The sequence below is a fragment of the Rhyacophila brunnea genome, unplaced genomic scaffold, assembly GCF_057557595.1.
Source record: "Rhyacophila brunnea isolate RB1 unplaced genomic scaffold, BYU_Rbru_1.0 scaffold_20, whole genome shotgun sequence".
NCBI lineage: Eukaryota > Metazoa > Arthropoda > Insecta > Trichoptera > Rhyacophilidae > Rhyacophila > Rhyacophila brunnea.
In genome coordinates, this window is record NW_028232860.1 from 22854870 (window position 1) to 22881635 (window position 26766).

General features: G+C 33.4%; 1 protein-coding gene across 2 annotated transcripts in view; it reads right to left on the reverse strand.

The window, feature by feature from the left end:
• Positions 1–26766, reverse strand: part of hth (Meis homeobox homothorax) — a 930897-nt gene that overhangs the window by 378323 nt on the left and 525808 nt on the right. For both annotated transcript variants that reach the window (XM_085948514.1, XM_085948513.1), the window contains exon 9: positions 14789–14884. In XM_085948514.1, coding sequence (XP_085804640.1) covers positions 14789–14884 — 96 coding nt within the window. The remainder of the gene's footprint in view (positions 1–14788; positions 14885–26766) is intronic.

The window sequence follows — 26766 nt, forward strand, 5'->3', positions numbered from 1 at the left end:
TTCCGAGTGGGTGTTTAGTGCCCATTAGGTACCACTGTGTGACCACTTGCCGTAATAAATAGAGCATATGGATCATAACAATTTTTAGAAAACTGCCCATTGGCCATCCTTTTAACCGATTGAGCGCTCCGTATCGTAACATATTAAATTTCATACCTATTTACTGAAAACAACCTGTTGCCTTCGGTCAGTACAGTACCAAATGGTAGATACCTACATATATTTTGTATTATTAATATAAATGAGCACTCTGCCATTCTTGGTAGCATGTGTGTTCCATAGAACTATCTTAGAAATCGGGAGCATCAGTCGTTTGTTCTCCCAAGGAGCAGAATTAACCTGACATTAGTGATGCCAATTGGAAAGGCAATAACTCTGTTCAACCTAATCGTTTCGGATGTTGATATATTCCACCTACGCGAGGATGAGTATAGGTGGACGTTGTTTTATTAATTCTTAAAATAGGGTCTACTTAGATTATTCGGCGTATTTCCATTTAGGTACATACTTTTACTAATATTTCTTATAATTTATTTATCTTTGTGTGATGTTGTGAACGTCTTGAATTTGTAATTTTTTAAATTCACTAAGTATGTATAAATAAATAAATTTAAATTGAATTAATTTGAAAAAAAACTGATCATTAAAAAAACAACCAAATGCTCTGTTGCGAAATTGTTATGTCATCTCTTTTGAATAAAATCACGTACCTATATATCTCGTCATCTCGATGTAAAATTCTGCTAAATAAGATTTTTCTTTAGAAAACTACAAGTTAGGCTTTATGACATTTTTTTTATGGGACTTAATAATGATACTTCACTGTTTTTATACAATGTATGTAATATTTGAAGGGAAACTAACGACTTCTTTATTGTAATTTTCATATTATGTTAACTCTTATCCAGCCTGCACTTTGTTGATATAACCATAAATAATTTTCACCGCGGATTTTCCGCACGCGATTTACTTTATATATCCTCGTTTTTTTTTTAAATTAATTTACACTTAACTGTTATCTTTAAATCATAAAAAAAGTAAGTACCTAAGTAAATAATCCACTTCTTTTATCAGTAACTAATTGAAATAAAACAATTAATTTACCTACTCACTAGATTTATATTACAGAAAGATGAATTACAATCATAATAATTGTATAACATTATATAGAGGTAAGTGTATTTACTAATATGGAAGTGAGTATTAAGTATTTTCGTTCATCATATACCCCAGGGTTTGCGAACCTTTTTAATTACGCGTGCCAAAATTTCCTTGATATTATTTCTCGACTGTCGAACGTGCCAAGCAGTTTTCCATAGTTATAAGAATTCTATTAAAAACAGTTCAAAAATTATAATTGAGTTCTTGAGTTTTACTGTATTAGTGTAACTATTACTTAGTTTGGTTGTTTACGCACAAATTGACGCCAGAATTGCTCGGATCATAATATGAGTCATTGTCTCGCTACAACGGTCTCAAGCATTGTAAAATTAATTGTAAATCGATCAAAATCAAAGGTTCGCGGTGCGGCTTCACCCGCCGCCTATTGAGAGCAGTGCGATAATATTATGTGTGACGTATTGAACATAACGACCGACCTATGAAATTTAAATTAAACTTAATTCTTATTATATAAGTGTGTCTTATTATATTTGCGCATCGATTGGTAAGATATATTATTAAAAACCGAAGAAAATACAAACGGCTACGTCATCATTATTTTTTTAATATTATACAATGTTTATATACCTGCTTAAAACTTTTTTGTATTTTTTTTATTTATTTATTATATCTATTTTTTCTCTTCAACATAAAACATTCGCGTGCCATGCAAAATCATCTCAATCTCAATCGTGCCATATGTTCGCCATCACTGATATACCCCATGAACAGTTTGAATGACGCGACCACGTGTTGTTTATTCAATATATTTGTGTTCAAATACAAAATATAATACATGGAGTCAATAGACCAATAGAGCAAGCAAATTAAGAGGAATACTATCTAAAAAGTCTAAAAGATCTGTAAGGGGGGTATCTGAAATAATTAAATTAACGGTAAATTAAACTTTACTAGTCAGAAAAATGTATACCAAGTACCTACTCTACATAATATTATAGAGGTCTAACCTAATCCAAGATAACCATAGACATATTCTAAATATACCTCCCACTTTGTGAGGTACTATGTGTAGCAGTGTAGATACTCCAATGCAGAGTAAAAGTTGGCCAGAATAATAAATTAATCACAACTGATAAATCATACCTATTTCCTATTATCATTGCGAACAGTGCGAAAATATAACTTTCAAACCAATTGTTTCAGTTTCGTGATCTACGAAATCACACAACTGCTCGATTGTGACTAACATCTTATTCACTGCGAAAAAATAACTAAATTCTTTTTTAATTCAGAAAATTATTGCTCGGATCATTACGATGTTTAATTTATGTGCACGAATATTTATTTCAAAATGACCTTCTAAAGTTGAATAGCGTCGCCCGCGACAGATCCGAATACAAATAGGTAATTGATGTACTTAAAAGAGACAATCTAGATATTTTTTATATGCGACCCGCGCGTCCATGTAAGGCCTGCCCCACCTGCCCAATTAGTTACGGTGGGCTATCTTAAATGGCTTTCAAAGTCACCGCGAAGAGGCCAATTTAAATATGAAAAGAACGTCTTGATACTTTATGCCAGCCTGATACCAAACGCATACATACACCACTCATTTTATTTTGTTGTAATAACGATTTGAATAATGACCATTTATTTAATGCTATCACAGCACCATTGCACATTATTTTTTCTAGATACTTCCGGTTTTTAACGTAAAATACGTTTATTGGGTGGACTACATTGAAAAATCGTAACGCGGAGTTGTCACTATTTTTGATAACTCAAAATCTACTAATTAAACGACACAATTTTTTTTAGTATGGAAAAAACCTGCCACGCAGAAATTATACACCCTGCGCTAGACCACTAGCGTACTCTTCTGCAACCTCTTCTTGGCTACGCTTCTAGGCGCTGTTGTCTACTAAATGGGAGGAGCCTGTTAGTTTATAATGGAATTGCAGTTAAAAATGGGCGGAGCATGTTAGTTCACAGTTTTAACACGTAGCCAAGAAGATGTTGCTGATCAGTAGTTTATGTATCTAGTACTTAAGTGATTTTTTTTATTTCTCCTCAGCGTGACGCTAGTGGTTTTCATGCAAATGTATAATTTATAATACTTAACTTTATTTTGATTTAAAATGAATTACAATGTAGCATTATAACTATCAGAGTATCAGGAGAGCAGAAATCTAAATGGGTAGATATATCGAATAAATTACATACTGACATTAATTCGAATTAAGAACACGTAAACCTCTTTGGGTTATTATTCCCGTTATAAATAATATGTCGGACGCTTTAAAGCTAGCTCAGCGCGTATTTTCTATATGAAAACATAATCCCTGTAAAGTGGTTGAATATTATATCTATAGGTAGGTATATAATATTATAGTCATATTTAAATTACCCTATGCGACGATGCAGGCGGAATACCGGCTAATTTACATTTCGTATGGTCTCAAGCACACAGCATTAGAGATTTTATAAACCACTATCCATTTCTGGCATCCTAATACATATTTACATAATATCATTTCGATGTGATCAGAACTGACCTATCTAAGTACCTACTATAATATTATAACATAACTATTTATAAATTACTGTTATTCATCGAAATATTGTCATTATTATAAAATCGTACGAAACAGCTCATACACTTTTTCTTATTGTTTTCCCTTTTCTTAGAATACCTACCTGTGGGTCTATTCTATGCTTATCGACCGCTTAAGTGATAAAGTGAAAAATATTATCAAACTTAGGGTAGGTTTGTATCAAAATATTAGCACTTATTGTAACAATTACACGAAGCCGGTTTTTATTGTTGCAATAAGTGCTATATTTTAACAGCACCTATCTTGCTGCTGTTAAAATATCGCACTTATTGCAACAATAAAAACCGGCTTCGTGTAATTGTTACAATAAGTGCTAATATTTTGATACAAACCTACCCTAAGTTTGATACTATTTATCAATTTAGTGTTCGATAAGTATAGAATAGACCCACTGATTACCCTTGACCCTACCTACCTACTTGCACCAATAGTGAGTATTTTAAACTATCGTAACAATAACCACTTTCACGTAAAAGTGATGACTGTCTCTACAATCTTTGCGCGACGCGATGTTGTCATTTTACGGTACCTACTATTTGACAGTCATTATCGGTTAACCTCAAAATGAGTCTCTGCGCGTTGTAGTTCGTTTTTTTCCGGCAGGTTCGCCACTATCAATCTATTGCGCAGGCGCAGAAGCCAACTGTCGCGTGAAAATTTAGAAGTTTCCGAACTTGTTTGATTCATGCATGCAATCTTGCAACTTGCAGGATAATTTACACTTGAAATTTCTTGTGGCCGCGATAATAAGTACGTACCTACTGTCAGCAGTAAATCCATCCACGTGTAAACGGAATATTATGTTGATACCTAGATACTTATCCATTTTTCTGTTTATTATTACTTAAAAATAATTGTAAAGCAAAACAGCGATAATCGTTTGTATGGTATTAACTATCAATTCTTGTTGAAATATGTATAAATTAAAACAAAAGCCAATACATATTACATATTTTATCCACCTTATTTAATAAAACGGTTCCGTTGTCTCAAATTGACAGTTGACAATGTAAATTTGATTGAATAAAATCTGACTTGAACTTAATAAAAAGTATGGATGAAGTATCATAATAGGTATATTATCGTGTTTTATTTTACTTGACATGACGTATCTTACATGTTTATTAATTTATTATTGAAATATATTCCAAATCCATAAAAAAACTTTTCAAAATCTACAATATATTTGTTGGTTGACCTTTTTTCACATTTTACTACACTGATACGCACGCCTCTTTGCCTGATTACCTCGCATAAAATTAGATCAATAGATAATACATATAGGTAAAAAAGAGCCGGAGTGCAAAGTTATATGTATGTTATAATATACTCTACGTACGTATATCTAACGACACATATTATGTTTTCAACCATATAAACTATAGATGTTTATTATTTGTTTAATTTAAGTAAGTATATTACTATTACCTATCTACATATTATACTGATCTATGGATGAGATATTATTTTAACTTTTGCTATATAGTTCCATAACTTTTCCATGTTGACTATTCTTTGAAATACTATAATATGCATGTAATCCATACAGACGTTTCAGCCGAAAATACTTCTCAAAGAAAACCGTAGCTTTGAAATGAAATTTCACTTAGCTGAGTTACACTGACAGATGTTTAAAAAATGCAAAGTTATCTAATATAAACATGCTCCTTTGAAGAATAGCGAAATATTTTTTCGAACACATCTTGGCAACACTGAAAATAAGTATTCCACGTATATAATATTAAATAATAAAAAAAGGAAAATGTGATGTGAACAAAAAGATGGGAAAAAACTGTCGCCTGTGAAAGGGGGCCAGAGATGTCGCTGTCGACCTTCAAGCGTCTCGGCTAAGCATTTTTATATCACCGAAAAAGATGGCGCGGCATAAAAAATATGAATTTACGGTTCGCGCACCGGCTGAGCCAAAAGGGGATACTGGGGGTTGAGGGAACTGGCTATATTAAAGCACTTTGTTTATTGTTTATCGTAATGTAACATGGTCAAATGAAATGTAATTAAATATCTATATACAATATCGTAAGAAGAAGATTGATGTAGGTGTAAAAAGAAACAATAATTTCGCCCAGTACATAATGTGGTTGAACAACAATGAGATTGTAAGAAAGAAAATACATATTTATACTATGTGTATAGTTTTATTAAGTCTACATTGATGACGATGTTTCGCGTATTTTAGTTAATTAATACCAGTTATAAGTAAAGCCGTAGATATCGGACGTTGTATGGGCAACGCTTGAAAATAGAAATGATTCAAAAGAGGCTACTAAAGATCTACCATCGTAAGTTGGCGGCCGGTCGAATTTGAAACTAAAATTGTCTATCGAGGATAAATTTGTTACAAATGCCATTTAATTTTACAACATGTTTGGATTGCATAATATTTGTACAGAAATCTACTACCAATAAAAAATTATAAATTACCATTTTTTTGTTAGTTATGGTAATATTCTCAATGTCATACTAGCGCCCTCCCTGAAACGCCAATTTATGATGGTAGATCTATACATGCTGTGAAGTTGCTGTTTAGTGCGCTTTTTGGGCTAGAGCACCGCCATCTTTTTGCACTTTTTGCACAAGTAATGAGTGGTCCACTTTTCAGCTGTTAAAATCAGATCCCAGATTGCTTGACATATTGATTTGCCCTTTCTCGTTTCAAATTGAATTATAAAAATTCTCAAATGAAATATATTAACTATCAGTGTTATTTATAAATTCATTAGCTGTCAAAGTCAGACTAGTCCTTCACACAAACACCGGTGGTAATATCGATTTCGAAAAAATATGTAGGCTTGATCTATGTATTACATTATTGTAGGTGTGTTAATGCTAGTGTATTATTTATCATGAAACTCATCTATCTAAATCAAACCATTCCCTGTCTGAACTCGACAGACGCGTCAGTATGAGCACTCTATAGAACAATGACAGGTCATCCATAAGTAACAACGGGAGGGGCCGAAAAGGTAGGACCAGTCGTCGTGAATGTATCGGCTTTCTACTTGAGTCGGCAATGGCTAGAGGCGTCATCGGGCTGTAGGTACTTATTCGAAAAGTATGAAACGACTGTTACAATCAATGACGTCCGTCGTCCGCTATAGACAAATAATAGCTGGAATTGAAAGATTTCGATTTAGAAAACAAGTGGTTCCAACAGGATATGCCATACACTAATTGCACATAGTTCAATAATGATCACTGGATTGATGCAAACAAAACAGTTCGATGTCATTATTAATAATTATTGTGTAATTAGTAGGTACTATTTAATATCTATTGTGTTTTATTTTAATTGATCTACAATTTAATTGGACATACTTCAGTCATTAGTGTGTCAATACTATGGCTAATTCTATCAAACTTTTGTTTAATTTTAAAGTAGGTCCAATATCCTGTTATAATATAGTTAGATGGTTAGCACGACTTGCAACAATTGGTAACTACAGAATAGGTATTCAAGAAACAGCTTAATTTATCACTCGGTAATAAAACTCATGGAATAATGGTTCATCATCGTGGTATTAATATAATAAATACTAACGTCCCCTAAGGCACCATAAAAGAAGAACTCAGAAAAACGTCCGAGTTTTTTTCGGCAACGAAAATATTCAACTAAAAATGTTAAGAATTCATTGCGTATTAGTATCGCAAAAGAGCTTGATACTGTAGGGCGACCATGCGATCGTATTCGAATTTGCGAAAAATAATTGCCGATGAAACTTACATAAATTTAATCAAATTATCCATATTAATTTATTTTGTTCTTTTTGGCAATACGAGAGGCAGGCTATCAATTAATCAACATTTGTTGGTAGTATATGAGTGTTCGGCAATCTTCGGCGAGTGGGAGAGGCATGAAAAAAACGGAAGTTTAATTATTGTTTTTGTTATCACCAGGACGCCACCATGACTAAGGGCCAAGATATACGGCAAAAAACAAATGTATCAAATTTGAATCAAGTACTTAAGACCTGCGTTGACGTGTACCTTGGCTTTAATTGTGCAAACTCTACCTATTCTGCGTGAAGGCGGGTTCGAAGATTTGATGGCAAGTGGTCGTAGTTTAGTTCATTATTTATTTTCTTTCACGACCCGATTAAAATAAACGATTCCTCCGTTTTTTCAAATTGAGAATTTGCGTTTATATGTAGGTATATCTATGTTTAATACGTCTTCTCCCTGTCTAACTTACTCTTACATATTTTAAAATAAGTAATAAACTATTTCGTTATAACTCAAGCATTTCATGTGAAAATTACTAGCTAATTTCGTTGTAATATATTGCGTATATTATTGCGCTTATGCTGACGACATAGTAATTACAAGCAGATCCAAACAGAGGATGATCGACCATGGTGGCACTATGAAAATAAAAGCAGAAAACGCTGGGCTGCATATAAACCAGTCAAAAACTAAGTATATGGTCAGCACATGCGATCAGGTACAACTGCAGAATATAGACATAGGACAGCATGCATATGAAGGGGTGGACAAGTACACGTATCTCGGATCCAGCCTAAATACCCGAAATAAGACAGCAGAGGACATAAAAATCCGCTTTATCTCCGGGAATAAATGCTGGCATGCCTGCAAGCGACTGGTGGGGTCGAAAATTCTAGGCCGAAGAAGTAAACTTCTAATTAATAAAACAATTATAAGGCCAGTGGTCACTTATGGCTGTGAGACTTGGTGCTTGACTCAAAACGAGAAAAACAAATTTGCTGTCTTCGAGCGCAAAATACTCCGAAAAATCCTTGGACCCACGTTGGAAAACGGGAACTACAGAATAAAAATGAACCACGAGTTGGAAGAGCTGATTGAACAGCAAACAATCATAAGATTCTGTAAGTCCCAAAGACTACGATGGGCGGGACATGTGGAGAGAATGCCTGAAGTTAGAGCGCCAAGGATCATGACAAAGTGGCTACTCCAACGGAAGAGACCCAGAGGCCGTCTAAGAAGGAGATGGGCTGACGCCGTAGAAGTGGACTGGCTTCATATAGGAAGACCCGGTAACTGGAAAAGTGTGGCGAGGGACCGGAGTGAGTGGAGAGTGGTTGTGGAGGAGGCCAAATCCAACCCCGGGATGTAGCGCCGTGGAAGAAGAAGATATTGTGTATACAAGATAAAACGTGTTTTTAATTTTATTAAGCCTGCTTTAGGAATTAACTTCACCAAACTATAGCACCTCAATAATATTATTGAGACTATTAGAGTCACCCTACGGTAGAATAAAGTGATGCTTTTGGATACAAATAATATGTCTTGAGGCATAAATCATGGGGCGGAGGGGTAAGGGGGCATCGTAATATTTCTGCCGAACGGACATAGCCAGATGTGAGAGAAAGTAAAATATCGCTTGGCTATTTTGTAACAGGTAAATAGCAGGTATTTTTAGGGAGCAGCGATCTTAAATTTAGACAGGTAGGTATAAAAATACAGCAACACCCTTGTTTAAACACTAAAATATCTCTGAAAGAGGACGTAAAAATAATTTACAATATTAGACAGTTTTATAAATTAATACGATTTCTAACTAGGATGTCACACATAAATTTCATCAATAATTGTTACACCCCCTCCCCCAAATCAAATTAGTTGAAAATTACTGAAATGATTTCAGTATTATATTTTACTCACATAATATGCATTTTATTCTTAGGTAGTTAGTTATTTAGCTATAGTTACTTCGATATTTTGTTGATTTTCTGACGTTACACTTTCCACCCCATTAACCCATTCGTCATAAATCATTACATTATATATTATTATTAGACTCATTTGTTTCTTCCTAGGTAGTAACTCGAATGTCTTTTTTATTCAATTAAATATGTTTTGTATTAGTCAATATTTTAAAATATATTTTTGTAAAAATATTGAGTTAATACCTATAGAATCTAATTAATTAGGCTAATTATTATATATTGCTAAAATCAAACGTAAACGGAAGAAACTATAATATCGAAGTTAGGAGAGAAATCATAATTACTAAAACTTTCCTGGCCCCCCGGTATAAAGCTAACTTTTTGTTACCGCCTAAAAAAATGAATTCCGAATAAAATACCTACATTCCTTTGCGTACCCTCAATTTGGTATTCTCTTTCAAACGTATTTCTTTAATACAGAACATACAAATTAAAAAAAAAAAATAGGAAAACAGCAAGTAGGTAGGTACCTATTTATGTATTTATGTATAGGTATGTACAGAATTATATTATTTTTACTGCGAAGTTTCACTTGTAAAGAAAATACTATGAATTTTACCCTACCTACTACCCTATTAGAAATTATATTCTCGATAGCATGTATTATTTTTATTACCCATTTATTATGATTCATAATAAAGAAATAATGTTATCAATAGTAGGTAGGTACATATCGAGGGTATACTGACAGAACGCATTATTTCAGTTTTTGCTGTTTTTCTGTTTTAAATGCCAAAATGTATACAATTTTACGCTCTACGTACTGGTAAACGCACAAAGACATAAGATATAATGGTGAGAAAATAGAAACATTATTAAATCATATTGTTATTTTTTTATTCTGATAGAAAGCATGATAATGACCTAATGCGTTCTGCGTATACAAAATACAGGACTTGTAACATGTCGAATATTGTGTTTGCCATAAAGGTTAGTCTTTATAATGTAGAAAAAATGTTTTTAAATCATAAAAAAATCTACGTGGGAGAACGCTCTGAAAAAAAAATTAAAGTCCTTTTTGCGATTATCTCAAAACTTGTTTTAATGAGTTAATGCTTTCTGTCAGTATACCCTCGATATGTACCTAGATTCAATGTGTAATAAATACTGCACTCTATATCTTAACATTCCTACATACATGTACCTACTGTGGAACAAGAACTTCTTGTCCACGTGTTAAAACTGTGAACTGACAATCACCTCCAGTGCAGCTAGTCGCACTTCCGTTTTAAAATGAGGAACGCCCCCAAATTTATCATTTCATTTTACGCTCCCATGGTGTACCTACGGATCTATCAATTTACGTAATTTGAAGCTTTTTTAATATTAAAAATACCTACATTTGTCTAAAACGACCAGGAGTGATGTTAGAATTATTATTAGATTTTTTTTGCGAAGAATAAAAGAAGTCGCATCTAAAAAGAGAGCCGATACATTATTTAAACACGCCTCTAGCACGCGTTGACGTTGACGTTAAACCATGACAGGTACGTCACTGATAAGTCTTCTATATGCGACTACACTTCCTGTTATCGCCGATTTCTTGCTGTCGGACAGTAGGTATCAAGATTTGCAGATATTTAAAAAGGTTAATTATCAAGTGGCACTTAATGTCATCGATTATATAGCAAACGAGAAGATTATATCTAATTTAAATTTATTTAAAAAAAGAACATAAATTTGAAGATATTCGAGAAAAAGTTCTCTCATCTCGATCCGTCTATGACTGATTCGAATCATTTCTAAGAACCATATTATCTGGGTTGTATTTAATTCCACCAAATAAATTAAAATCAGGTAGGTAACTAACTAAATATAGGTAAAACGTGTAGGTACAATTACTAGCAGGTATATTATTTAGTTTTTTGCATTTTATCATACATAATTATGTAGTTATAAGACATATTAAAATTAAGTTGTAATCAGGGGACACACTAACAGACATAATAAATGGGAGGTGCTTTCCTTTCTGGTTATGTTAGTAAAAAGGTTTAATATTATGTATCGAGTGTAGAGAAATGTGGGATAAACTTTAAAACTAGGTTTAAAGAATGTTATTTTATATAGTTTCATACGTCTGTAGTTATTTATTACAATTTATAGCGTAAACGAAATGCCCATTGAATATTGGTTATATTAAGGGGGTTTTGTATCTGAAGGATTTTATGGCATGACCGTCATTAAGTCATAAACAAAATCCGGCTTCAAAATCTTGGTGTATGGTGACTGGCTTTCATTTCTATCCTATTAATCTGTTTCTGTGGTAGCAACAGATAGAGGCTACAGAATATAAATAAAAAGAAAACGTACTGCAGAGTGGAGCAATTAATAAAGATTTCGCCGCAAAAAAGTTTCCCATAAAAAGTTCGCGAGTAAATTTAATCTGGACAATTAAAAGCGAAATATGACATTAAATACAATCTATTGAAAGCATTCGGAGGCGCTTAAACGCCAACTGTCACGTGGAAGTGTTTTTCCCTCTCCGCCGTTATTATTTCTGCTGTATTTTTCATTTTCCTGTTTTTCCACATTACGTAGGATCGCTTCCCTCGCATCCGGGCGGGAGGAGAGCACGTGGGTGCCCCTGGCGGGCGCCGCGGCCTGCGAATGACAGCTCCCAAAATGAAACGCGTGCGTACTCACGGTTATTGTGATACCCCTGCAGATTTCCTACTTCCCTACTGCTCGCAGACTTGTACCTACTGCACAAATAAAGCTCTTTTCTAATTATACCCCCCTGATACTTCCTACGAAAATTGTATTCAAGTACCCAGTCAGATAGGTACCTACCATCTATATATTTATATTATTACCTACTTACATATTCTCGTCAAGTCTAGGTACGTAGGTATATCTATATTTTCATACGTCTTTACAAGGTAGGTCATATTCATGTTCGATTCTAATAAGACGATACTCGACGGAGCGGAGGTTTGAATTAACAGACTTGAACTCTGACTTTCGTTACTTCAAGTTACTTCAAGCAAGTCACCATAACGTTTCGAAGGTACCAAAAACAGTATTTGAAGCCTACTTACCTAACAAAAATGTACGGCCTATATCCACCTTGGAGAGTGCCATGAACGAGTTAACTAAAAAAATGTTTGTATCTACCTATCTACTGTCAAGCCACACGCGAGATAACTCGCGACTTAATTATCAACATCACGTATATTTTCTGCCAATGTCTGCAAATTGTCAAGACAATATTTATTAATGAAAATATAAATTTTATGCTGACTTAATTTATAAATATTATTCATCATTTTTGTCTGAAAATGTTCACTGAAAAACTCGAGAAACATGCGTTTTTCATATTAATTTATTTTGTTCCAAAAATCGCAGGCCTACAGGTATCAAACTAGTAAAAATTACTTGGCAGTTAAAAGGCGTATGAGGTAATTAATCTCTACATCCATCTAATTATACCATAAACATAAACCATACACCAAACCAGCGGGATTCTAATCCGCCAACCAATAATCAAAAGCACTGAAAACTGTCGGTATAAATAAAATTGTGTATTCTTTGATAAATATGTATGTACCTACCTACCTATTACCTACATCAGGAAAATTATTATTTTTTCTCCATTATTTTTATCATATTTTCTCATGTGATTATCAGGATTTACTGCTTTAGGTTTAATGAAATCCAAATTTCGAAAGAGACTGCAACCAGAAGAAGACCTAAGATGCAGCCTGTCTAATATAACATCAAACTTTGATGAGCTCTCAATAGTCTCAATGCTTATCCAAAGCCAAGGTTCAAATTAATAGGATCAAAATGTTGTTTACCAAAACTGTTTACAAAAATAAAGTAATGTTTTGACAGTACGTGATATTTTATTTATTCATCATGGATCGCGAACAAAATTATTACCCTAAATTGAATAGCAGATCAAAAGGGTTAAGAAACGCTGCTCTAATACTAAAACCTTATCCAGTAAAAGCCTGTTCAACATGCCTAATACTTACCTACAACTATTATAGATACTCGCTCAGCATTTGTTTACTAAATTATTGTAACATGAAGTGAATACATCTTAAAATAAGTTGAAGAGTTTTCATAATTATTCATTAGAAGCAAATTTGATCATTTCTCCTAATGTAACAGGTAACCAAAAATGTATAACCCATTATCGATTCGAGCCCATTTTTGCAACGTAAACATTAGATTGTTAATTTAGTTATAATATTATAGTTTACTGACTGATTGCAATTAATAAAATTGGCTAATAATCATATTATCTGCTGTTATTATCAAAATATCTGATAAAGTTTACAAAGCAAACATTAGTTTATTGTTTGTTATTGATTCAGAATCACATTAAAGATAGTAGGTATCAATGGGATTTTTTTTATCTCGGACGATGCGTTACCTCCATCCAGTCTCAACGTTCGTGGCCCTCTGGCGTCAGAAAACACAACGCGCACGCCCGCCGCGTAGCCATGACAACGAGGCGGGCATGTGACGGTTGCCATGGCTACGCACTCTCACCTCTCACTCCGATCAACGACCTTCCGATAGCTCCATCTCTCTTCATGCGCAGAGTGCGAAATGTATAACGACGCATGCGCGTGCACGAGCGTCCCTCTCTGTCCGGAGTGCGGGTGGGAGGGAGAAAGAGTGGGGGTGAGAGTAAAGCGAGGAAATGAGAAAGAGTGATTATGTGACGGAGATAGAAACGTCAGCCGGAGATGTGATTGTGTTCGAGACACGCACTCGATTTACGCGAGGAATGATAATGGTGTGCGTGAAATTTACTACGTTATTATGGGTGTTCGGAAAAGTGTTAAAATTTTATTTATATCGATCTATCAAGTGCTGAAAGAACATTATCATTATTGAACACACATCAAACAGGTTAATTGCTATATTATATTTTTACGGTCTCAATATAGAGCAATAACTTACCATTGTAAACAACAAACGTAAAATTTATTAATGTAAGGCCATTAACCCAGAAAACAATATGGGGATAGAATTCGAAATGAAATCGGGAAAAAATCAGTAGGTAGGTAGGTACTTAATACGAATACTATCTAATAAGGTAAACCTCTTTTTTCCGAATATAAATTGCTATATTTGAAGAGATGAGACTTTTTTTCTGAAGTTTTATTTACCACAGCGGCATTACAATGAACTAAACAATAATTATTATTATACAGATTTATACGACGGCCTATTGAAAACAGTGGCGCCCTCCCAACTGCTAATACCCACTCGACATAAAGTCGATTAGGCTAAGGCTTGGTTAAGTTATGTAATTATAATAAAAAATACTTAATCGATTTATTGTCTGATTTAAAATGGCAGTTCACTTACCAGGGTATTCACCAGGACTGCCTAGGAAAACAGAGGAGTAGACCCGTCTCGTTACGTCGGGGGGTGATGACCATTCCCTTCTCGGACACCATTTACCTGAAAGAAAAAATATCACATAAGAAAGAGTTTTTGTATAATACATAGGGATGGAACCTATATAATATTATAACCAAGCATTGGAGAACATCGGTTTCTTCACGGCTGGACTTAACCATGGGCCCCACATCCTGAAACAGGCCCCCAGGCTAAGATCTTTAGCGGGTCCCCCTACCCATCGCTAAGGATAAAGGTAGTGTGACGCTCTACAGTAGCAGTTTCTAAAATGGTGTACGCGGTAAAATTAATGTGTATATTTAGTGTTGTTTGCATATTTTAATACATCCATTTGAATCATGGAGTTGTCGAGTATCGATACACAATTTAAAGTTTTATATTATTTATTTATCGTACAACCACATAATTTTAAATAATAACATTATTGAAGGAAGCAGGCGACTTTTTTTTTTACTATTAAAGCATATTTGTGATGTGAGTTTATATCACTTATCTGGTGGATTCGCCTCGCCGGGCCCCTCCTGAGCCCGGGCCCCCAAGCTAGAGCCTTGTCACACCACCCCTTTTGGGGGCCATGGACTTGGCCATATGGATAATCGACAGTAGGACAGTAAGTTATTTAGTGCAACAGTGCCCACAAAATAAGATACATAAAAACAGTAGTGTAATGCCATGGAATGGTGCATGTTGGAAATAATGCATACATACAGAGGTGAGATAACGTCGAAATCTTTGCATTTGGCCCAGAGCGATTAGGTTGTTTTTTCAATTTTGGAATGATTAAGTAGGTAATTCTTCTTGAAAGAAATAATGACTCTGTCCGCGCGATCAATTGTCCGCGGCGGTCAGTTTCCCAGCTAAGATAATATACCTACATATGCCTATGTATTATTTTAATGATAAACATTGTATCATCGCTTAAACGTGAAAACATAATAATCGTCTCCATATAACACAACATCTGTAGAATAAAATAATTGTATCCTACATAAAAAAGGTTAAACAAAAGAAAACAAAAAAATCATGTATCCAATTTTACATAGCTTTGGGTGGAAATCACATTTAACTCAAAAGGTAATTGAACGTTTCGAATGAACTTTAGGCCGGCCTATAATCAAAACCTGGCGGGCATGCCTCAGATATGTTCAACGCTGCCCCACAACTGTAACACAAATAATCAAAAAACTGGAAATATTCTAGTTTATACTGTAAAGAAATTCTCGTATAATAATTATTGCGAAACCCGAAAATTTCGGAAGAAACTTAATTGCACGCATGGTACAATATTTGTTCATGGAAAATGTTGAATTGGTCACCAGTAAATATGCTAATATGCTAAAAAGAGCTATTTTATGTTAAACAATTTATCGCAATATTCAAATTATGTTTTACAAGTTAAGGCAGTTAAACGTCAAATAATCATTAGTATCGAATCGTCGCCCGTGATACAGGTAAATCATTCATTATACAGCGGTATAAATGGTCCACTATTATAGTCAGGCCGTGACACGATACTGTAAACTTCGATGGTTTCTACAAAATCAACATTATGGTATTATAGAAATGATAATTGTTGCGTATTGAAATAAATGGCACCTTACAATTCGAAAATATTCATTTATTACGAACATGTTACCGCATTGCATTCGCAGATAATAAAAAGCTAGCACTACCATCGTAATTCAGTGCCGCGGTCTGAATATAGAGAGCCTTGACTTGTAGAGGAAGGTCACTGGCATTACGGTCACAACGACATAATTTTGGAACGTAGTTCTACCGAAAACCTGAAACACCTAAACCATTCGCATTCACTGTCACAATAATCTGACGCCATTCTACAATAGTTACGGCGATTCGCAGTTGTATTGGTAACATTTGTTAGCATTGAAACATGCATTGTACAATACGAATCGCCCATATTGCCACTGTAGAATGATTTAACTATACCTACTTACGTGTATGGAGAAGGTTTTTTATAACAGGAGACCAAAGAAAGTATTTAGTTAACTAACCATTCAAAAACCATCTACTAAATAGGTTTCATTCATTCTTATAAAGTTCCTAGTGCGAGGCTACAAAGAAATCTTTAACTGGCGTTTTATGCATTCTTTACACCACGATATACGCTTAAAAGAGCAAGGCAACTCGATAATTGGTTGGACGTAAAAACATGAAGATAATTTAATTTCTTAAAGGACATTGTAAACACCTTTTTTATATTACTGTACTCCATAGGTATTTTATATTCATTTAATATGGCATTCTTATGAAGCGTCGTTGACCTATCAACAATTTTATTCCAGAGTTTTTTTATTAATATCTATTAAATATTCTTAATCGATTTAACAGCCCTGGATTGAGATCTCTAGAGATAGAGAGAGAGAAGTAAAACCCGAACGAGCGGGAGAGCGATATCGGGAGAGAAAAAATAATAATATAATATAAAAAAACAGACATTCATCCCACTTAAATCATTATTGCTCCGAGGATGGTTTAAAATTAAATCGTCTCTCTGAATATGAAGATTGTATGTCAGATGCAACTCTTTCGGCCCAACGTTCAAGATAGTAACAAGTAACAACACTACGTAATAATTAGGTAATAGGTATAAAATATATAATTATGCATTACAAAAAAATAACGAGAGGACAAAAGATTAGAATTATTTAGAAGATACACGAATTTTTTCCTACTTCAAAAATAAAAACTATATGTAGGTACATTTTCTGCTTGTATTGATATTCGTCCCTGATAACTTTTAAAGAAATAATTACCATCAGTTTTTTGTTCTCCCAAAATGGCAGGTCTAACATAATATTGGTGATTCCAATTTTCTGGACAATAAATGCGTGTATTAGAATTGCATCGGATTTCGATATATTCCACTGACGTGAGCTGAATTATATCCGTCCAACAGTGCTCACGGTATTCTATACTTTATTGTTTGCTCTGTGTATTATTTACTTTATTAGTTTTAAATATATACTTAGGTGTGTCATGTTGTAAACATCTCGAATCTAGGCCGACTATATTCAGGCCGTGGCATTAAATCGAGAAGTACGATGGTAGTGCTATTAATTTATTATTTTGCGGTAGCCGAATAACTGAAGATTTTCTATTGGATATTTCAATATGCAACAATTACCATATTGCATTCGAAGTAGGTTTACGCAATAACTAGCACTACCGTCGAAGCTTACAGTTTCGACGGATATGGAGATAGATGCTGTAGAGTGGCATGCATAATAATAATATAAATGAAATATTGTACCTACTTAGGTAGTTAAAGTTAAAATCAGTCTCAGCAGTTTTCGTCCAGTTTCGTGGTTTGACTGTAATAATAATATAGATTTTTGAAAATTTTATAACCACACGTTGTGAAACACAAAAAAAACTTGTGGTTGAGTGTGGCAAAAGTAATTGTCATGTGAATGGTCTTCGAAATGTTTTTTTTATCAACATTGGTTTGATGATAATACTATGTATACCTGTAACAGGTGCGCGGTTATTGCGTTAAAATTATTATGTTACTTTTAGTAAGCAGTAACTGCTTACCCTCGCAACATAAAGTAAGTCGAAATTGATAGGTAGAAGATAGGTAGATACGTATATTGACAGTGAAGTTAAGAATGTTTTATTTTTGCATTTAGGTCGTAAATAAAAGCGAATTTTCGTACAACTGTCGGTGGGATTTGATCATAAATAATATGTAGGTACCTACATATTACATAAGTGACCTCCCTGACACAAGTGTCTTCTAAACGTAAATTAGTGGACAACCGACGTGTGAAATATGGACTCTAAATGTAAGATAAATCCATAAATACGAGTAGCGCAACGTGGCACGGAAAGGTACATGTTGAGCATAACGCGGAAATATCACAAAAGAAACCAATGTATAAATAAGCAGACGAGAATATGTGACGTGATAGAGGTCGGTTTGACATGACATTCGGCAAGTGAACAACATCTGGACAAATACTGTCAAACAGTGATACCATAAAACGCCCTAGGCGACGCCCTAAAATAGACGAACTCATACAATTTGAAGGATGTACGTGTCAGCGAAGAACTAGGGACCGAGAATAGGAGAGGGAGCTAGGGCAGGACTTCATCCTGCGGTGGTTCGCTCATCGGCCGATGATAAGAATGTTAGCCCAAAAAATGCAGTATAAATAAATATCATTGTGTGTCCACAACATTAAGTTATTATTATCTTAAGCACTAATCAATACTATAGGTAATATGGTGTTGGTATTATAAGGTTAGAGAATCAATTGACTATTACACGTATCTACCACCAGCCTACTTATATATGGTAACAATGTTTTAAAAATCAAACTTATGTTGTGGTAAATAAGTATTACGACCTAAAACCATTGACGAAAATCAGGTGAACTTTTTGATGCTACGGTCGTAGCGGTGTCGTAGCAACTCGCGTATATGAGCTTTAAGCTCTACACACACGATATTGACAGTATCCTAGTTGCGAGGGAAAATGTTCACGTGGAAAATAATGGCGGCAAGGTGAAGGAAAAGCTCAACCGAAATGGGGGAAAATGCAATATCATACACCATTAACAATTTTCTCATTTATTCCAAGCAATAAGGCTGCAGGAACTTTACAAGTCGAACGCGTTTCGTAGTACCTATACCTATCTATCTCCGCTACTTTCATTCAAGTCTGATACGTTTTCTTTGAAAATGTTTAACATACCAAGTTTTCTGCTTCTATGGACAATTTTTTTTCGATAGTCAGTATGATTATCGGCATAAATAATTTAATTATCTTCAACACTGTCATTAACACCTTGATACATTTTATTATCAGTTTTTGTTTGCATATGTTTAGACACTTATCATGATAGTAAACTGCTTGTAAATGTAATCAATACACAATACATAATATAAACAGGCATCAGAGGGCGGGTTAACTATTTGGCACTGTGTTTCGGACATAACACCTCATGGTAACCTGTGATACGGTGAGCTGCATACGTATAATTTTTAGAACACAATGTAGGTACCTACTATATCTTTACGGATGACGAACACCGCTGAAGACTTTTATCTAACGATAATTAATGAATCATAGCAACTTACGGTTTACGGCATAAGACTATAGATACAAACTTATTTAAGTATATATAATATGTATTCAGTAAAAACGAAAAGGATACAGTAATTTTCTTCTTGATTGTAAACATAAAAACACATTAGCGAAACAAACATGAATATTATATAATGTAGATACTCAGTCATTTAAATATAGTGCCTTTTTGCTTCGGATCATGTTCAAGCAAGAATCCAATTTAGTGGGGTAGTGGTTTTTTGAGCTACATATTCTAAAACTACGGTCCGCGTCCATCACGGGTACCTTTCAACGGGTCTTTGTATCCAAGAAAGAAAGCAACATTTTGAAGCAAGTCAAAGATGACCAGGATTGATTAGTTTTAACCAAGGCGTTATAAATGCATGCTCAAATCGGACGAATCTGATGAACGAAAACAGCCTTTTCCAAGCACATTCGGGAAAGATTGATGATGTTGGTCAGCAATGTTAAGGAAAGAAAAGAAAATAACAGGATTGCTTCCGAAAATTGAGATACATAGGTACAGTAAGGCAGAAAGCTCATGTGGAATTGGCTCAACGCACTGACTACCCAGTTATGAACTATTTGCTTTCAACTAATTATCTTGGAAATTACATCAATGGTATATTTTTTAAAGATAATTCCTTCTGCATACGCCTTTGCTGACCTTTATCTTTCCTTGCATAATGAACTGGTATAATCATTATTCTCATTGTATGGCATCATGGTCGAACTACGCAGTCTTTTGCGATTAATGATTATTTTACATGTGTTAAAATCTCCTCCATTGATGATGCGATCAGTCCAGGAAATACGCCGATAAAGCCAAACAGTATTTCATTGACAGTTCTTTAATAAGACGAGCGTTTTATATTTTATATTGGGTTATGTTTATATTATAGCGTTGTATATTGGCAAATATGAATTTTCATGTTCCCACCAATATCACTCGTAGCTCTACTCTAGCACCATACGGTTGATTTATTTTTTATTAACTATATAATGTTTCTGGACGTGTTAAATAGGTTAAATTTATAATTGTATATATTATCATGTTTCTTTAATATTTACATATACCTACACATGCTGTCTTTTCTAGTGTCTTGTTATACCTATTAGTTGTTATTTGTAATTAAAATATTTTTATAATTTTGTATTTATCATGTATTATGGCGTATTGGCCAATCGCTGTAATGCCGTAATACTCTTTTTCTAAATAAATAAATCTCGAAATATAATTTTATGGAACTTAACTTTGTTGCTAATATGAAGAAACTATTTCTCATAACATCAATGTCAATTAATTTCCTCTGAAATAACGTTGCATAATAAATAGAACGAGGTTAAAATTAAAATTCCAATTTATACCAAACTTTATTTTAAAGTTTTGAGGGCCACCGGAATAAAGTAACGACCTAACCTTAAAACAGGGGTGCGGCGTTAACTATCACCCCAACGTGTGACATTGCACTTATAAATAATAGGTAGACATACGAATCACGAAATGATTCTTGCAATAGCTCAACAAATACAATCAAACTCATGAACAGAAGATCATTATTATTTAACTGTATCCACACAGTATAATAACCAAGTAAATTTTAATTGAACTTTAAAAAAATCACTGTAGAATATTTCTAAAAACTATGTCATAAATTTCAGTTAATGTTGAAAAGATAGGTGTTCTTGAGTGAAACGGTTCTGTGTGGGTGTCGGGGAAAAAAACCTCAATCTACTCCATGCGCCGAATTTACTCTGGGGGTTTTTTTATACATCTGATATCATATTTTCTTAGGGCGACAGGGTCTTATGTTACAATTTGGAAACTAATGAATGGATGCATTTGCGGCGTTACTTCATTTATGTGTGCCCTTAAGAAAAATATTGGGGTTGTTTTACATGATACGGTTACGTATTTTGCATAGCGCAGACCAAGATAAAAAGAAGCGTCCACATAAAAGTTAAAGGTGTTAAGACACAGTATTAAAATTTGGACTAATAATAATTAGTGTTAAAATAATTTTCATCCGAAGAACAACCCGATACTTACTGACTATCCGATAACCATAACGCAACGTGGCATTGCAAAATGCGTGTTGGGCATATCGCAAAAGGACCACAGATATAAGAGATAAGAAAGGTGCCAAGAATCAAGGAGAGACATTTTTTCAGGGATGAATTTACCCCAATTGCTCAATAAAAAAAGTTGTATTTAGGTATAATGCTAACTTGGTGTGCTACGGTTGATGCATTCAGTCTACCGATTGTGGATTATGTATACCTACCTTAATATTGTTTATTTGTTTTATTATTTTTTTTATAATGGCAACGGGACGGACATGCCGCTTGGCAAGTGCACAACCGCTGGAAAGATGGTGGATGCAGTTGGCAGCGAAGAACTAGGGATCGATACAAATTGAAGGAGCTAGGGGAGTCAATCATCTAGTAGTGGATTAACCCCAACTAATATAATATAAAATTTTTGGTTATATGAACCTACAATTTATTATTATTTTTTTTTATTTAAGGAAACAAACATTTAGATAGGTACAATATGTCATATTGATTAAAGAAATTTAAAATATAATAATGAAAAGTAATTGCAACCAGCAAAGTTTCCGTGTATAAATTATAATATAGTTGAGCTCAACAAGATAGAGTGTAAAAATAACATTAATATAAAAAAATTACACAAGAAAATTACATGAGAAAAATGAGAAAGAATAATGAATAATTAAATTATACACAAAAAAGTAACATTTAAAAAAAATATATTTATACAAAATTTTGGAGATGGCGCATTTAAATGAAACAGGTCAATTATTAAAAGGATCAACGGTGGAGAAATACATATTATAATTTAAATAAGAGTGCCGAATAAAAGAGTTTTGTGCATAATTGGAATTGTGAAGTACTATTTAGGTACGTTAATCGTGTCTCAATCCTCACCAAAGAATCCCAAACCTTGCCTATCTATAGATTTCTCCGAGGCACCTCCTAAGCGAGTGCCAATCTGACCCCAAAACCAATACCAATTAAACATCCATAAATTCAATTACAAAACGAATAAACACATACTTACAGGGTGACCGTGCCTGTACAGTCCGTGCGTTCCAAAAATGTTTGTGATGTTATGGCATAATTATATTGCGTGACTTGAGGGGAACGGGTGTAGGACTTACAACTTACCATCAACTCAAGGTAAGTGCCCGGATTTCCCTAAATTATCGTTAAGTATTTTGGCAAATTATTATCATTTTATTTGTATATTGATTAATCTATTTTCTGTCCTCCACCATACACTTCCCTCAAACATCTTAATTTGATTCAGAGAATGTCAACTAAAAATGTTTGTATCTAAGTTTGTGTAGGTATCTAATGATGTATGTACCATTGTATTTTGCGCATTAACGTAAGAGTAGGTTAAATTCATATTCATTATTTACTTCTTAAGATGATTTACGTTGTTATAAAAAATGACATGTCTCTGTATTAAGCAATCGAAACTAATTTTTTCCAAGTAAATTTACATCAGACGGTAAATCACCCAAAACACTTAAATTCTCTACAAACAAAATACCTACCATAAATCTCTACCAACTACAAGTATTATCTATGGTAGATAGGTAATATAAATGCCTCTTTATTATAATAGACAATATTGTATCAATAATAATTTTTATTGTCTATGATTTGGCAAACAGTTTAAACACCTCTTTGACGTGTCTGTATATCAATCTTGGAATAAATTAAACGTTTGACATTTTTATGTGTGTGTAACTTTTGATTCTTTTTGTATTGTAACAATCGTTAAACGTAGCGCCGTATTGATATAATAAGATAAACCACAAAGCGATATCGAAATAAAGAATGCAGTCGACGTACTAATAAACCATAGCATGCATCAAAATCATTTTTAAGTAATTTGCTAAAAATAATGGTCCATAATCTTGTCCATTCATTCATTGTGTGAACACTATAAACTGTAAAGAACTGAAGTACGTGCATCAAATTACAAAAAAAGTTAAAAACCGAAAGAAGTGGAAGTAACTAGAGTTCATCTATAAGTGGATTAACACAGGCTAAACATGATGATAAAAAAGACAGTGTGAATTAAAATACTATCAAGCAAGGATTATTCTCTATAATCTTCTAGAATAGAAAATAGTACTAAACGGGTCATAGGAAGAAACACTAAATAAATCCTAACCGATAAAGAGACAGAATAATGGTTATTTTCCCGGTGACGAGAATTGAAATTGAAATTTACAAAAATAATAACAAGTCATTGTTAAATTCCAGAGAAAAATGTTCGAAAAGTATGTTTGTGTTTCCATTTACTTTGTCAACCTGCAGTCATGCGAGAGAACGTATTAGGCCCCGTTATAAATATATGCAAGTGATATTGATATGCTCTATATTACCTAAACATACCTAGTTTTATATCTCCGGCTGTCGATAGCATAAAGCCGATATTATATTATAAATTTTGTAAACTAGTCTGACAGAGATAGGTATAGTTAAGTACTGACTTGGCCATAACAAAGGATGTTACGCTACTGAAAAAAAGATGCATTATATATAATAATAACTAATTTTATAGTTACCTACTAAGCACTTTCTTTCACCAGTCCCATTTATTTAAAGAATGAAATAAGATATGTATATAGTGTACGAGTGATTCCTGAATATTGGAGCAACTTTAAAAATAAGTATCTAAATAAATGGCTTTATGTCACGTGACCCCAGCATGTATATCGCAATATAATATGCAAAACAATAGGCTTTGATGTGTAAGCCTAAAATCTGTACTTATAATATTATTGTCTTTGACTGCAGTTTTGTCCAAAATAATTAATAATTAGATAATTTAAAAAAAATAGTTTCTGTCACATTCAATCACATAATATAATGTAGGTATCTATAAATATGTTTAGGAAAATACATAATTTAAACTCATCGCCCAATTTTATGTTGTCAGTGAGCTATTAAAATTTCATCGAGTTAGTGTATCGTTATCATTAATGTGCACCTATACATCAATTCAATAGTAATATCGTATTATCTTCTTATTTACCGTAAGTATCGATACCTGACAAGTGTGTCCTTATTCACTAATCTCCACAGTTTATCTCTTTCCAAAAGTCACCCTTCGACATTGCTACATATTACCTACATTGAATGAAAGTCTATTGAAATAGTAGAACCATTGTACGCATAGATAAATATGCCATCAATCTACCTACGAATTTTACATCATAGCTATCAAAATGTAGGAAATGTTTACTCACGATAAAATTGTTAATAATATTAACATTTTGTTGTGTCAAACGGCCTCGTAAAAGTGCTTCGTTTACGGTTCCCGAGGTAGGTCCGTTGGCCAAAAAATAATTTAAGAGATACGTTTTTATTTTTATTGCAATTTAATCGGTTGATCTATGACATTACATCCGTGCTTGAAGAGAAGTTGTTTCAAACGTGTATTTTGTATCAGCTATCTCTTACCTGAACATTTAGACACTTACGTATAGGTACCTACATACCTACTAGACAAACGAATTTAATTGACCTATCTCGTCCGACGTGAACCTGGACTTTTGAAAGGCTGTTGAAGAAAAGTTTTGGAATGTTTCAATAATGATAATATACCAATATAAAGGTACTAGGAATGACCCCTAAAACTATACAAAATATTAAATAAAAAATTCTTAGAAATAAAAAAAAATCTTTAATGAATTAAAAATATGGTTAAGTATAATAAATTAAAATATTTCAATCAATTTTAATAATGGCATTCTTTTTCTTTTCATGATGATGACGTTACAAATTATTAGATGTGTTTAAATTCTACATAATAAGTATTTTTTTCTTTTGATAATATCCGATCCTAATAAGATCATATTATGGGCCTCCACAGAGTGGAGATTTTTTGTTTTTACGACAAATGTATGTTAGCCACTTGTTCAACTTATTAGGTATATACCATGGACACACACAAATTGAAAAACAATATGTGTACTTGCCAAACCCAGGATTTGAATCTGGGACCCACGACATTATAAGCCGACGAGTAAACCGCTCGGCTATATTAGGCGTTATAATTAAATAGTCTTATAATAACTACTTCACTACAGTCTAAATTATATGTCAAATTTTAAATGATTAATATTATACTATTGAAAAATGGAATTCTACTAAGAAAAGGCACAATAAAATAATGTATTAAGTAAGTAGGTAGGTACTGAAATATCTCATAATATTTATTAATCTATAAAATGAGGTTATAACGTGGTATTCAGTTAGGTACCAAAATTTCTAAAAATTGATTTAGAAATAAATAAATAATATATTATTGAACATTGAAAATCATAATTGCTCCCAGGTTTCACGATTTTACGATTAAAAATTTCCACCCTATCACTCTGTACCCACCACTGTATCAACCTGATTTCCACATTTCAAAGCTCATTTTGTACCCCCATATCATAGAATTGATAATGAAATGATTACCTACGTCCTACGTTATTAATCTCAAATGTGGATTTTGGTACTCACAAATATTAAAGCTCACCATATTATAAGCGAAATACATTTTGTAAAACGTAACTATCTTTATAGGTGATAATATAAACACATGTGATAAATTATCATGAATTATCTCACCAACAAGTAAACGCTGAATCTATTCAAAATATTTTATAATACTCCAAATTGCTTATTTTGGTATGTAGGTATTCAATTATTGCAGTTCAGAAATGGCTGACAATACTGTGTTGGCTTACTTCAATGCCTGTTAGACCACAGTGACAGAGTTCATCCTAAAATATAACAA